General features: G+C 42.4%; 1 protein-coding gene across 3 annotated transcripts in view; it reads left to right on the top strand.

The window, feature by feature from the left end:
* SLC23A2 (solute carrier family 23 member 2) overlaps nt 1–5501 on the top strand; it is a 91819-nt gene extending 86318 nt beyond the window's left edge. For all 3 annotated transcript variants that reach the window (XM_023760270.1, XM_023760269.1, XM_014462358.2), the window contains one exon: nt 407–5501. In XM_023760270.1, the coding sequence (XP_023616038.1) occupies nt 407–639 (233 nt within the window). In that variant the 3' untranslated portion in view covers nt 640–5501. The remainder of the gene's footprint in view (nt 1–406) is intronic.
* The last annotated feature ends 9843 nt before the right edge of the window (nt 5502–15344 follow it).

Here is a 15344-nt window from a genome sequence, read left to right as displayed (position 1 = left end):
ATAAAACTCAATGTCCGGGTTGGGGGGTTGCCACGACCAATTGATGAAGGCATTGTGTATAACAAGTACTCGGGGTCCCGTTTTGCAAGATCAGATTTGCATTTGAAAGCAATGACACTTCCTGGGCCAGACTTCCTCAGGAAAAACTGCAGTAAGAATATGTATCACGTGGAAGGACGGGGTGAGGTAGAGGCCTCGGAAGATCATTTGAACATGGAGCACCGGGAACAAGATGGATTAGCGATTCTTAGATTTCTGGGTTGGGCCCCTGGATAGCCGAGTGCCGTCAAGGGTGCTTTGCTTCATCCTTTAGGTTCGCTCTGTGGGACGGCATGTCAGACTCTCTGCTTCTGGAAGAACTGCTAAACTCATTCCATTGCTTTGTTTTGATGTGTGTGTCCCGTAGGTACTCCGGAGGAAAGAGGAATCCGGAAATGGAAGAAAGGCATAGGCAAAGGGAGCAAGTCGCTTGATGGCATGGAGTCCTATGATTTGCCATTCGGCATGAACATTATTAAAAAATACAAATGCTTCAGCTACTTACCCATCAGTCCAACCTTTGTGGGCTACACGTGGAAAGGCCTCGGGAAGAGCGCAAACAGCCGGAGTCCGGACAAGGACTTGCAGGCCACGGTATAGCCGTAGCTTGCCCTGTGGCCTGGCCGCAGTGAGGCATGATCTGTAGTTTCTTGCTGAGTAACAAGCAGTGACATATATGTTTGTGTATCTGCATTTACATTCTGTACCCCAGAGCTAAGACGGATTGCAAGTAGCTTTTTTTGTTGTGAGTGGTGATCGTGTCTAATATAGTGTCTCACCTCTCTCCTTATTTAAGCCCCAACCCCTTGCCCCTGAGAATGTCCACTGCTGGCTGTGGTCACTGAACTTGAAATTCCTGTCCTCCTGTGGGAATAGATGTCTGAAATCCACAGCAATTCCTTGTTTTCAGCCCCCCTTCCACCACCCATGCTAGCTTTCTTACAGGCCGCCTCCAGGGCAGGGGTGGGGAACGTCCGGCCCCGCCAAGGCAACCTCTGGCAGGACTCGAAATTCAATAAATCTAGGAGCTTTTTTCATAGCAACATTAATTTTTATTAAGTGAATTAAGTGAACGATGTTATAAACATCCAAATGTCCCTTGGCAGAAAAAAGGTTCCCACCCCTGGTCTGGGGGCTTTCTGTCCTGGAAGCACCTGGACCTGCTTGCTTTGTTGGTTTGTTGGTTTGTTTTTATTTGACCTCCGCCTGAACCACAGAGCCCTCCTGTGGTGAAAGGGCACCAGTATCCTCGCATTGTCACAGCTGGTCAAATGTGATGCTACGCTCCCTGCTCCTCCTGTGGGGAACAGCAGCATGTTGTTGTACCGACCTATGCCCCATCTGCTTGGGGAAGGTCTGTACACAGTGTATGAGCATGGAAATGTGTTTGGGGGACTAAGGAGGAAGGAAGGTACCTTGAAGTCAGTATCTGGTTCTCAGCTGCTCTATCTCGGTGCCACCTGGCCCAGCCTGGGCCAGCACGTTTCACACTGGCCTCTCTCTTCACTAGCAGCTGGGACACTCTGTCTGGCGCTTCTCACTCCTGGTGGTGCAACAGGTGTGGAGTGCCACACGGGGGCACCAGCCAGACGTTTATGGGTGTCTTGGCTCTGCTGTCATGTGGATGTCCGTTATTGTCACATGTGTCTATAAATACAAGATTTTATTCCTATTTAATATGACTGACTATAGCAGATTTTTGAAATCAGTGTTTTTCCATGTGACCCTTTTACCTTGCATCCTTATTACTGTGCCCCTCCCACTTCTCCCATTAAAGCAAGAAAGAACCAGCATTTGTAAAGCTGTGGACACCATCAGGGAAGCTGTTGTCATGGCTTTTGAGGGCCAGTAACCATTACTGTGGTTGTATTGCTTGATACCATGAAAGTGTAAATACTGTAATGCCTAATCTATTTATCAAAACTAACTACTGGACCAGAGCCCAGAAACCATGGCTTACTTTATACGTGAATTTGTTTTGTGAAGAAGGGAAGCCAGGGAAGGTACCAAGCAGCTGCCATATCGAATGGTGGGCGTGCTGGTACACCCACCGCTGCGGTTCTGTTGCAAGTCGTTCCTCGCAGTTAAGATGTAAGGGGGTTTCTGTGGGTTGTCATGTGGCATGTCCACTGGGTCTTGATTTGGCAGAGGGGAAGGTTAGATCCCTGGACATATGCTGCTGTTCTTGTTTTAAGTTCCTGAAGAAGGTGGCGGTGAGAAAGGCAGCATGCAGGTCCCCTCTGTTGAGTTCTAATTACATAACACTAAATTCTTTTTTGAGGGGAAAAGAAACTTCTTGAATTTGGTTTGAGGTTTTTCAGCCAGAAAATTCTGAGACACAACGTAGTGAGCTCACTTCATGAGGTCATGCTTCTCTTCCTGTGTATTCATTGACCTGGCTGAGGCTTGAATGCAGTGGGTGTTGCTGTCTCCAACAGCGGGCCATGGGTCTGGGTCTCAGCCCTATTGTGTCCATCTCGTGCCCTTCCTGTCCCCTGGCTGCCTCTGTGTCACCTCCTTGACTCCTGGGAAGTTGGGGACTTCAAGGCTTGTTCTAGCAAGAACTCTCTTCGGAACCACTTCATTGTTTTGCCAAGACCTTACTGCAGATTAAGTAAAGAACTTAGATTATAAATTACATTTAATTTTGTATGTTACTTTTCTTTGATGTGTATTTGATGCCTAGTTTATTTTGAAGCACATCCCTTAACCATTTCCATCCCTTTAACTTGGTATGCCCTCCAGGCTGACAGTCCTCTGATACTGACTTGCTCTCTGTTCCTTCTGTTTGTATTTCTGCTCAGCATCTAAATTTCTCAGCTTTGAAAAATGGGGAAAACTGTTACACCTCCCAAAGATTTGCAGTATTCTAGCTCTATAGGTGAGCAGAAGAACCAAATACCCAAATAAAAGCATCTGGGCCATCAGTAATTCAGAAACAAACAAGTTCCTTTCAACATAACTTGACCGGGCTTGTCCAGAAACCCACTCCCTTCTGAAACCCCTCCTTGGGTCCGTTTCAAATCTGCAAGCATTCCTATCTGGAGGGATGTGTGCAAGCATTCCTATGTGGAGGGATGTGTGCAAGCATTCCTATGTGGAGGGATGTGTGCAAGCATTCCTGTGTGGAGGGATGTCTGCAAGCATTCCTACGTGGAGGGATGTGTGCAAGCATTCCTGTGTGGAGGGATGTGTGCAAGCATTCCTGTGTGGAGGGATGTCTGCAAGCATTCCTACGTGGAGGGATGTGTGCAAGCATTCCTATGTGGAGGGATGTGTGCAAGCATTCCTACGTGGAGGGATGTGTGCAAGCATTCCTACGTGGAGGGATGTGTGCAAGCATTCCTACGTGGAGGGATGTGTGCAAGCATTCCTACGTGGAGGGATGTGTGCAAGCATTCCTACGTGGAGGGATGTGTGCAAGCATTCCTACGTGCAGGGAAGCCCTGTACCCACACCGCCTTTTGGAAAGGGGTTTTGCCCTTCTTGTTCCATTGTCCAAGGGAGGGAGTTGAGCCTCAGGATGACGCATAAATCTTGCACAAGCAGCACACATTTTAGGAAGTGATCCTTCTGCTAGCAAATATGCCACAGAATGAGTTTAATAGAAAAAAAGTGTGTTCATCTGCTGCCTGGGTTTGAAGATACCACCTGTAGGGAGGTTTGGAGGGACACGGTGGCCATGCATGATCTGTCCCTGTGAGCTCGCTCATGTAAGTGCCCTTGAGCAAGGCATTTGCTTCCAGTTTCCACAGTGACCACCTACCCACCATCTTCACATGTATGTGAACCATTTTGATATAGAAAAGAAATGGAAAGTATTTATAAGGATAGTTGATGCTGCCGTATCCCAGTGCGGGTGGGTCATGGGGCCCCACCACCGGTTTTAATAAAATACCTAACAAGGTTCACAGAGAAATTGGGAAATAGCTCCAGTCTTTGTAAGCAATTTTCATTCTCATTCTCACTAGGGAGTTCAGTGCAGACTCATTAGAATCAAATCTTTCTTAAGAGGGCGTCAAATGTTAACTTGTAGTGAGTTGGTTGTGATGGATCAAAGCAAGAGAAGTGGCTTAACCAGGTCAGCCGCAGTGAAGCATCATGGGTCCTGATGGTTTCCCGTTTTCATGGTAACAAATTCACACACAGGATTTGCTTTATACTGTAGAACACTGACTTTCATGATGACAACTTGGTTTATGCATGAATATTGCAGTATTTCCATATAGTAAAATAACATTTCTGCCCAGGATAATAGTTACCGTTTTCCAGGGAGGGAATGATATAATTTTCATGACAATGTCATGTGATGATAGAATTTCTCCATTGATGAATCTCTAGTATGTGTGTATACTTTATTTACCCATGCGTATATTTTATGACCGTCAGCTAAGTTGTTATTACTTTAACTCATGTCCCTGCTGAAATACTGGTACTAGCAACCTAGACTTGAAGTTGGCGACTATCATCTTCCTTAATACTGATGCCGCTAAGAGTGGCCAGGCCAGATAGAAGGTGAAAAGGGAGCTGTGGCAGGAGCCTTGTTCCAGAGCCGGTGCGAGGAGAGGCAGCATCCTGTGGGCCGCTGTGCTTGGGGTGTGCGCTCGGCTGCAGACACCAGGCCTGGTGTGGCTGTCACTGGGTGCCTGGTGTGCACCCAGCCACGCCTCCTGGACACCGTGGCTGTGCGAACGAGCCTGAGCATTGACAGTTCTCCGGGGAGCTGGCCGTTGGCTTTGGAGAAGAGCCTGGATTTTCACCTGCTGCATGTGTTGTGCTCTGTCCACTTACGACTTGAACACGAAGAACAGAACATCTCCCCCCGCTACCCGACCTGCAGTCACCATCCGACAGTGCAAGAAGACCGCGCGCGTTTTGCCAACGTTTCCGCCCAAGGACCCAGAGAGCACGCCCTTTTCAGCAGCCTCACACACATTCCTGTTCTTCTAGGTTGCTCTTGACTGTGCCTCGTCGTCACTCTGCATACGTAACTCCCAGCGTCCTTAGAATTGTGTGTGTTTTCTGGCATTTAGGACACCCTCACCAGCCTGGTCATGTTACTGACAGTTCAAGTTAATACCCTCTTTCGTTCGTGCGTAACAACCTTTGTTTGACACGTTAATAAATTTCTGACTGTTCTTAACACAGTGGGAATGCCTATATTTTCCTTGAGTTTTTGTGGCTGACTTTGGCTCTGTACCTTTTTGGGGTTTTGTTCGTTTTTTTATTTTGCATACCGAGGGTGTTTAGGGTGGGGTTGTTTTTGAGATGTGTAATTCTTTTATGGAGTTTTTAAAAAGAAATTTCATATTGTTTTTCTAACATGGCTTCATTAAACGTTTAAGTATTTTAAAAATATGTAATATTTGGACCAGACGTTGTGAATAATAGTAGAGATAAAAGCTATTTTATTCTGTATTTTTAAAACTGTTCCGTACAAATAAAAGCTCTCCTGGGCACAGCTCTGCTGTTCGCGCGCCTCCTTCTTTGGCTGGTCTTTAAGACACTTGTCATCACCTCGGGGAGGGAAATCGGCTGGTGAAAAGTTCAGTTCATCACGTTCACAGGCATCATTGTTGGGTGCCGGGGTTATGCCTGGAGAACCACAGCAGCTCCTCGGGAGGATGCCTGCGGGGCACGGAGACCTGCTGATGCTGGACTTTGGAGTGAAATTGAGTCTCTTATTAAGGCAGCACCATCTGGAGATTGGGGATCGTTTAGGAGCCGGTGATCAGAAAGCCTATCTGTCCACACGGTGGTGTCAAAGGCTCTGAGAGCAGCCTCGGCCAAGTCAGGTGCACTGAGTAGACAGGCAAGCAATGTTGGGATCCAAGCCTCAGAGCAGCCAGTGCCGGCCAGTCATGGGGTGTCATCTTCACACCCCCCGCCCCCCATGAGGTGTGAAGATGAGTCCAGAGGTGCTTCAGTGTATTTAGAGAAGATGTAGAGCTCCCAATCCCATCCCATCCCTGATTCGTCTCTGGCAGTTTGGGCCATGAGTGGCCACCACAGCTACCATATTCCCAATATGCTGACCTGTGAGCCGTTGCTAGACAACCAACCACAAGGTGACATTTTTACATGTGTGAAAATAGTCAAGTATTTTTAAAAATAAAAAGAATACCCATGTTCTCACCCCCCAGCTGGAACAGCAGCACATTACCAATACTTCAGACCCCCTCTCCCCCATCCCTTGGGCCTCTCTCCTGTTGCATCCCCATCCCCCACAAAGAGAGAGCCACTGCCTGGATTTTGGGTTCATCTTTTCCTTGCTTTCCTTCACAATTTTGCCATATACAGGGGTTGGCAAAAGTAGATTTACAGTAGTTCATAGGGAAAAATATGTAACAAGAATAATATAAAATAAACTTCCACGCACTCACCACTGTAAACCTACTTTTGCCCATTCCTTGTATACATATTCCTAAACAATTTACTGTTTTGTGTTAGTTTTGCATGTTTTTGAACATTATGGAAAAGGCATGACACATTGTATGTATCATCACGTTCCACCCGCTGTTGTGAGGTTCATGTTGCTACATACCTAGAATGTAGTTCATCCACCTTCCCTGCAAGGTAGTGAAATTTAAGATAAAATGAAGATCATCCTGAAAGCTCCCAGAGAGAGTGAGCAGAGGGCAGGCCTGTAGGGCGGGACCAGTGGGTGTCGGTCTCCACCAGCTGCCCTATCTGTGGAGCTACGTGCTTGAGGACTGCAGAAACTAAATTTGCAACTTAGAATGTTACATCTAGCCACTCAAAGGCCCCCATTCACATACTTTGGATGAAGAACTTAAAAAAGGAGAAACCTGGGTAGTCATAGGAGATGCTGAGGAAAGGTAAACAAGGAATATCTTGCAAAACTTGGTTTCTTGGTCCGTTCTGTTGCTATCACAGAAACCCATAGACTGGGTATCTTAGAAACAAACACTTGCAGTTTCGAAGGCTGGAAATCCAGGCATCCACAGATTTGGTGTCTGGTGAGCACCTGCTTCCTGGTTCATGATGGCCATCTTTTCGTGGTGTCTTCACCTGGTAGCAGGGGTCAAGGGCCCCGCCTTGGGGCCTCTCTTAACGACTAAACCCATTGAAGAGGTATCTGACCTCATGACAAAATCACCTCCCAAAGTCTCCCCCTCACACTAGGGATTAGGTTTCTACATCAGAATCCTGGGGTACATGGTCAATAGCACCTGGTCATAAAAAAGGGAGGCCAAAAGGTAAGAAAAAAGTCCATAATGATCTCAAATTACAATTCAAGGCCATATCACCAAATCTGTGGATGCCTGGATTTCCAGAATTTTATTAATATACTAAAGGCCCAGTGCACAAATTTTGTGCACTTGGGAGGGGTCCCTCATCCTGGCCACACTCTAACATCAGTGTTGTAAGCAGCGTGTATCAGGATTTTGTTCTGCCATCTGGTCTAACAATCTACCTTTTAATTGACAAGTTTGGTCCTTTCAGCTATTGGTACACTTGGGCCCGTTTCTCTCATCTCTGTAAATCTCCTCTTTCCCCATCACCAAGGTGATATGGCCTTGAATTGGCCATAATTGTTGAAGGCTGCAGCAGGTATGTTCAGAAGTTGATAGTGTTTCAGAAACTATATAAAAGTTTCTAAGCAATTTGACAGTTATTCTATGTGTTTAGTATTAAAATATCTGGCTTATCCTTTAATTTTAATAAAATAAACTTCCAGAATTTTATTAATATACTAGAGGCCCAGTGCACAAAATTCGTGCACTTGGGAGGGGTCCCTCAGCCTGGCCTGCGCCCTCTTGCAATCCGGGACTCCTTGGGAGACGTTGGACTGCCGGTTTCAGCCTGATCCCCGCAGGCCAGGCGAAACCAGCAGTCCAACATCCCCTGGCTTCTAGCTGAGCGGCGCTCCCCCTGTTGGAGCGCACTGACCACCAGGGGGCAGCTCCTGCATTAAGTGTCTTCACTACCCTATTGCCCGTGTCCATGGGCTATGCATGTAAGTACGTAAGTTATTTGGTTTATCTCTTCTCGTCCCCCCAACATCACATGGAGGTATGTCAGTCTGTTCCATGCCTCTCTGCTTCGGGTCTTATTTTGTTGGTCAAAATTTGGCTTTGTAACTGTGTTTCAAATTATAATCTCCCACAATGAGATCTTTTTAAAGATGCAATACATCTCAAGTTCCACTGAAAAATATATCCTAGAGACTTTGCTTAAAACTTTTTTCCCATTTCATATTTTTGTTTCATTGGGGAGTGTTTTTTCCAGTTCCTCAGAATAAACCCTTCTTTTGGACTATTGAATCTTTTCACATATATGGTGATTTTTAAAAACTGCTTATACTAACGAAGGAGGTCTGTGTTCGTTCAACAATAGGATTTACTGTGGATTTGATTGAGTACTTTCCCCGCAAAGCTCACAAGTTGAAATTAAAATCCTTTAGGCCTTTAGAGTTGGCCACTCCTTGGACTTTCTTCAGTTCGGTTCCATCTGTATCCATTTATTCAGCAATAACTCAAGAGATATTTTTCTAACATTTCAATTGTATTACAAATACCTTCATAGTTATATGAATGTATGCTTAAAAGAAAGTAATGAAAATATATTCCAAACCTTTGATTATTATCTTTGGGGAGTGGGGTTACAGGTTACATTTATTTCTTTTTTTTCTATCTTTTTATTTTTATTTTCTAACTACTTCAAATACAAATTACTTATATAAATGTTTTTTTACACAGAAGATGAAAATTGTATTACAAATATTCAGTAATACTGTGGTTTAAGAAATAAGAAAGCCCCTGTTCTTCTCTAATACTAATATAAAATATTGTACTTCCTCAAATTATACTTGACATTTAAATAACAGTTGTAGCCAAATATACCTCAGTGAAAATATGAAAGTGCTAAAAGTACCATGTATGTATTTGCCATCTTATGTCCTGTATAGGAAGGTTTTGTCTAATAAATGACGTGGCTTGGTAGATGAAAATTTCCAGAACATTTCATCCTGGGGGTAGGAGGGGGGGTGGGGGAACACAGTGGGGATGACTCTCAGATGGTAGGATTTAGGCATCTGCCCCTGAGCTATACCCAGAAGTATAGTGGCCACCCCTGCACCATCCCCTGCCTCCCAAACACACATGCCAGGGCAGCCCTCCAGACACATGCCTGGGCAAAGGGACAAAACTTCTCTTGTTAGAGCCCCAATCTTCCAAACACTGTGGAGTTGGTGAGCCTCAACATCCCAATTCATATCACCTATGAAGCAGCTGTATTTGGAGACTCAAAGATGCTATTTGGAGACTCAAAGATGCCAGAGTGCCGTGTGTGTGTGTGTGTGTGTACAAATATATACACATGTACCATTTATTTGTTTTGGGTAGTAAGTGATCCATTGTGGCCTTGGGAAAATTGTGGGAATGAGTTTGAAGCAGGAAGAATAACCTTCAGAGAAATCCTCCTAGGAATGCTTAGATGATAGATATTTACATGGTTATATGAATATAGAGAAATGTATGAATGACACAAAGCAAGTAGCTAACATGGATTAGTAGAACAGTGCAGGAGGATGGGCAGAGAGAGAGGCAAACGAAAGTATGGAAAAAAGAATGCACTAAAAAGAAATCAGTGTATATAAGATTTTGTTTATGATAAATTGTATCTCAGTGCATAAAAGATCAGGAAAAGAGAAGATAGATCTACATCTTCCCATCTGTAGGAATGCGGATGCTATACTGTGAAGTGAAAAAAGCCAGATACAAAGTGTAGTCTGCTATTATTCTATTACAATAAAAACAGGCAAACACAACCCTCCTATATGTGTATTTATGATTGTGTACTAGTAAGTAAGGAGATCACTGCGAACGGATACAGGTGGGTAACAGTGGTTACTGTGTGGTGATGGGAGTGAGTTGGCGGGGGGAGTGGGTTGGGGACAGCTTATTGCCTAACAGAAAAATAAAAAATATTTTACCCCAGGTAGCATCCTAACAATTTTTGTGGTTCAGTGATTAGATATGAGTTTTGCAGGTAGACAAATTCCTGCTCAGATCTTGGAAAGCTCCGGAAAGCTCTCTTCCCACGGTAGTAGAGTCCCGCCAAGTGTCCTCAGGATCCCATTCTTCCAAGGTCGTGGAATTTCAGAAGGGCAAAGACTACACTTCCCAGGCTGACTGGCAGCTGAGTGTGATCATGTGACCAGGCTCTGGCCAATGAGCTGTAAACAAGGCTGAAGGTGCAACTTCTGGGTTGTGTTCTTAAAGGGTAGATGCTTACGCTCATGCTTGCCCTTTCTTCTCCCTCCCCATGGCTGGAAAGCAGAGGTGGCAGCCAAACAACTTGGTCCATTTAGACAAGGGCAACACTTGGGGTGGGAAAGGGAAATATGAAAGAGCCTGCACGGCTCCTGATGACAGCGAGCAGCCCAAACTTTGATGTGAAAGAGAAATACACTTATTTAAACCATTATTACCTGGGTTTCTGTTGCAGCAGCCAAAACCACATTCTAACTATTAGAGATTTTGTAGATCAAAAACAATCTAAAATTAGACGAGCAATTCATGCGCTTCAACCTAACAATTGACCAGCTGAATAAGCTCCAGCGTGTTACCTAACCTCTGGCCCTGTTTTCTTCTCTATAAACTGAGGGTGATCCTCACCCAGAATTCTAGAATGGATTACAGGTAATGAGCCTCAGCAAGCCCGGCTCCACTCCTCCTCAGCTCCTCTCCAGGCCCTGTCGGCACACACAGCTACTGTTATAGAGCCACAGTCACAGTGTAAGTGCTTTGGGAGCATTTGCCAGGCCAGAGCTGATACTGGGGGTGTCACTCTGTAGAGCTGTGGGCCGCATCTCTAGTTCCTCTGTGTTCTCTGGACTAGCCAAATCCTTAAGTGGGCCAGAACTTTCAAAGGACCTTGTGAAAGGTTAACCTCAACTTCCTCTGCAAAGGGGACTCGGGCGTCTACACGCATGGTGAGGTGGACGAGGACAGGGTGGCCGCTGGGGTGGGGTGCTGGGCTACGTTCAAAGCCAAATGTTCAGGAAGGAACAAAGAACAAGAGAGAAAGAAACCGATTACTACTGTAGGGTGTTTTTTTTCTCTACTGATGTTCTGAAACTATCAAAGTAATATGTGCTTAATTGTGACAAGTGAAATAATGCAATCAACACAAAGATGTGAAAATTGAAAACTATCTCCCTAAAATTGAAAACTGTCTCCCTCAACCCACTCCCGACACCATGCAGTAACCATTTTATCCACCTGGTATCTCCTTTCACCGCGATCTCTTTGTTCCACAAACTTACACAATCATAAATACACATATAGGGGGGTTGTGTTTGCCTATTTGTTTTTATTAATATAGAATAGTAGCAGACTACATTTTGTAACTTGCTTTTTTCACTTCACAATATAGCATCCACATTCCTACAGATGGGAAGATGCAGATCTATCTTCTCTTTCCCTGATATTTTATGCACTGAGATACAATTTATCATAAGATCTTATACACACTGATTTCTTTTTTCTGATATTTTCCGTTTGCTTGCTTCTCACTTTCATTTACCTCTCACTCTGCCCATCCTGCTGCATTGTTGTACTAATCCACGTTAGCTACCTGCTTTGTGTCATCCATACATTTCTCTATATCATACAACCATGTAAACATCTATCATCTATCTATCAGCATCTGTTATCTATCTACCTATACACACATATGCACACATTAACACCACATATATTCATTCATGTTTTGTCATTCTTTGCTGCACAAAAAAATGACTTACCTTATACATACTTTTTCTACAGCTTGCATTATTCTCTGAACAATATCTTATGGAAATCCCTACAAGTCAGCTCTTACTCTAATTCATTTTTTCATAATACTTTTTTACTGAGGACTCACCAGAGCATATTCAAAGTTGAGGGATATTGTTTTTTTCCATTCTTAGCCATCACATAGCTACAATAAACATTTTTGTACATATATTTTTTCCCAGGAGTGAGACTGCCGGGCTAAAGAGTAGATGTATTTTACATTTTAAGAGATGTTACCAGGTTGCTTTCCAAAAAGCTATAATAGTTCTATTTCCAACAGCCAGTATGAGCATACCTTACTCCTTTCCTCATCCCTGCATCTGTCAGCAATGGGTTTATCTTCCTTTTAATTTTTGTCAGTCTAATAAATATAACATGATATCTCCCTGTACTTTAGCTTGCCTTTTCTTGATCACTCATGTGTCTGAGCAGCTTTTTATATATTTCTCAGCCATTTCGATGTGCCCTTTGGTGAATTGTCTGTTCATATTCTTTGCTTGTTTTTCTTTTAGGCTGTTTAATCTTTTATTTTGTGAGAGCTCTTTGTGTATTACAGGTACTTAACTCTTCACCTGTATTGCAAACTTTCCCCCCCGAATTTATTTGTCTTACTATTTCTTAGCAAGAAATACCAGAAACAAAGTCAATAGACAAATAAATTTGGGGAAAAGAATTTGCAATACAGATATACAGTTAAATGTCCATAATACATAAAGAGCTCTTAGTAATCTATATATATAAAAGGCTAATATGCAAAGTGTCCCCTCAGGCGTTCAACCAGGAAAACGAGTTTGATCGCTCACTATGACATGCGCTGACCACTAGGGGGCAGCACACACCATGGCGAGTGACGGCGGGGTGCTGAGGGAGTGAGGGAAGGAGAAGGAGGGGAGTTGGGGAGGCAGGGAACCAGATCGGCCCTGATTGCCAGCCAGGCCTAGGGACCCTACCTGTGCACGAATTTTGTGCACCAGGCCTCTAGTGTTTATATAGTTAGCCAACTCTATCTTTGTCTGAGGGCGAATGTGTTTCCTGTTTTTATTAAGATAGTCTCCACACCCCAGGTTGTATGTGTAGTCCAAGATTTCACTTTGGATTTTTATTTAGTTTTTCACATTTAAATGTTTAATACTTTTGGAATTTATTTTTATGATTGTTTATTCTACTAATCTATCTATCCTTATTACAAGAAGGCAAATCTAGGCCTATTGTTCTTTTCCTTATTTGGTGATGAGGGGAGAGAGGAGGCCGGGGGTGGGGGGGAGGTTTCTCAGGCTTTTATTTTATTTTAAAAAATACATTGCCTTATGACTACCAGCAGGAGTGGCCTGCATGGGTGGTAGGTGTGCTGGGCTCAGGGTATGCGTGGGCAGTGAGGAGTGACAATTGGGTAGCTGGAAAGAAAGGGTGGGTTTGGAGGTCAAGGGCTCCTCAGATTTGCTTCTGGGAACAGGTAGGCATGATAAAGTAGTCATGACAAGCTATGGCCCTGATGCCAAGAAGATTATTAAGAAATGCTTGGCAATCTAGCTGCCCATCACAGTTGAGGCTCCATTTCTGCATCATGCGGTCAAGAACACCGGGATCCTTCTGGCTCTTTGTGAAGACAGTCAGTTCTGTTTTTGTGAAGCTTAGGAATTCGTTCTTGGAGAGTCTGCACTGTTACCATCTTTTCCAGCATACTCTGAAACAGCAATCAGAGACTCCAGGCTCGACAACCTCTGTAGGGCCAGAGACTCTTGTCTTACTGGATTTGAACTGGAGGCTGTGACTGGGGAGCAGCGCAGTGTTGGGTGTGCCTCAGGCATTTGTCCTTTGTTAACATTGCATTAATCACAGTTTATCCTCTCCCTAAGAAGCCCTGTTAAAACTCTAACTAGAATTACATTGTTTACACAGTAATTCCCAATAAAGTATCCTTACATTTGTTCAAAATCTTGTTTTTAATACCTCCAAAAAGATTTTATAGGTTTCTTCATATGGATCTCATGCCTCCATATATTTTTTCATAAGAATTTAATAGTTTTGGTGCTACTGTACATGGAATATTTATCCTATATGTATTTCTTCACATCTATTGTACAGATCAGATATAAACTTTTAAACATTTATTTTCTATCTAGCCAGCTCACTAAATTCTTTTATTAATCCTTTTAGTTTTCTTTTATTAGTCAGCTAGACTTTCAATACAAACAACCATGTTTTTGGCAAAAATAAGATAGTTTTTGTGTTTCTTGCCCAATTTTTTTCTTTTTTTTCTGGTCATATTGGAGTTCTAAGGCAGCATTGAATAATAATGATGACATTGGGCATTCTTGTGTAGTTGCTGATTTAGCTTGAGTGTTCATTTAGACTATTTCTATTGGATTTTGGTAGGTAAGTATTATTTGATAATTTTTATTTTACATTTTTTCATATTTCCTTTATTCATTAATCAATTTTTATTTATTAATTTTCTCTTCCTATTTTATTATTTTTATTTTATATATATTTAAATATATTTTTTATTGTTGATGGTATTACAGATATCTGCCATTTTCTCCCTCATCCTATTTTTTTTATTTTATTTAAAGTTTTGGCTCTTTTTCTAATTTCTAAAAATCAATCACTATATTTCTTTATATATTTATTTAGTAATTAAAATTTAAGGCTATACATTTTATATTTTCCTCTGAATACCAATTTTGTTGTTAATAGGTTTTGATATGAATTGTTCTCTTCATTGCTTTCTAGATAGTTTCTAAATGCTATTTTGATTTCTTTAGATATTAGAAATTGGTTCCTTAATTTCTTTTTTTAAAAATATATATTTTATTGATTTTTTACAGAGAGGAAGGGAGAGGGATAGAGAGTTAGAAACATCGATGAGAGAGAAACATCGATGAGAGAAAAACATTGATCAGCTGCTTCCTGTACACTCCCTACTGGGGATGTGCCCGCAACCAAGGTACATGCCCTTGACCGGAATCAAACCTGGGACCTTTCAGTCTGCAGGCCGACGCTCTATCCACTGAGCCAAACTGGTTAGGGCGGTTCCTTAATTTCTAAGTGGTAAAGTTTTGATTACTTATTTATTATAAATTTTATTAAATTATAATTAGAAAATGTAGCCATTTACATGATAAGTTTGTACAAATTAGTCATGATATATAAAATATATATATATTGCTTTTATTACACATGTCAATAAAAAAGAGTTGCATTTAATTCTCTGACAATAAACTTTCACTTGAAATTTTCCTTGCATTTCTAATAATTTTTGCTTTATATATTTAGTTTCGTGTTGTTTGGTGCTTACATGTTTACAGCTGTTATATCTTCTCTATAAACTGTGACTTTTATAATGATAACCCTCCTTATTTGATTTAGTGCTTCTAATTTTAAATTTTTAAAAAATATAAAAATGATCAAACTTTACTATCATCATTAGAAGTAGTATTTGTATCGAATCTGTATCTCTTTATCCATCCCTTTATTGTCAGTTATACTTTGTCATTACAT

This window comes from Myotis lucifugus, unplaced genomic scaffold (assembly GCF_000147115.1).
Source record: "Myotis lucifugus unplaced genomic scaffold, Myoluc2.0 scaffold_178, whole genome shotgun sequence".
Taxonomy (NCBI): Eukaryota; Metazoa; Chordata; class Mammalia; order Chiroptera; family Vespertilionidae; genus Myotis; species Myotis lucifugus.
This window is presented reverse-complemented; position numbering and strand designations above follow the sequence as displayed.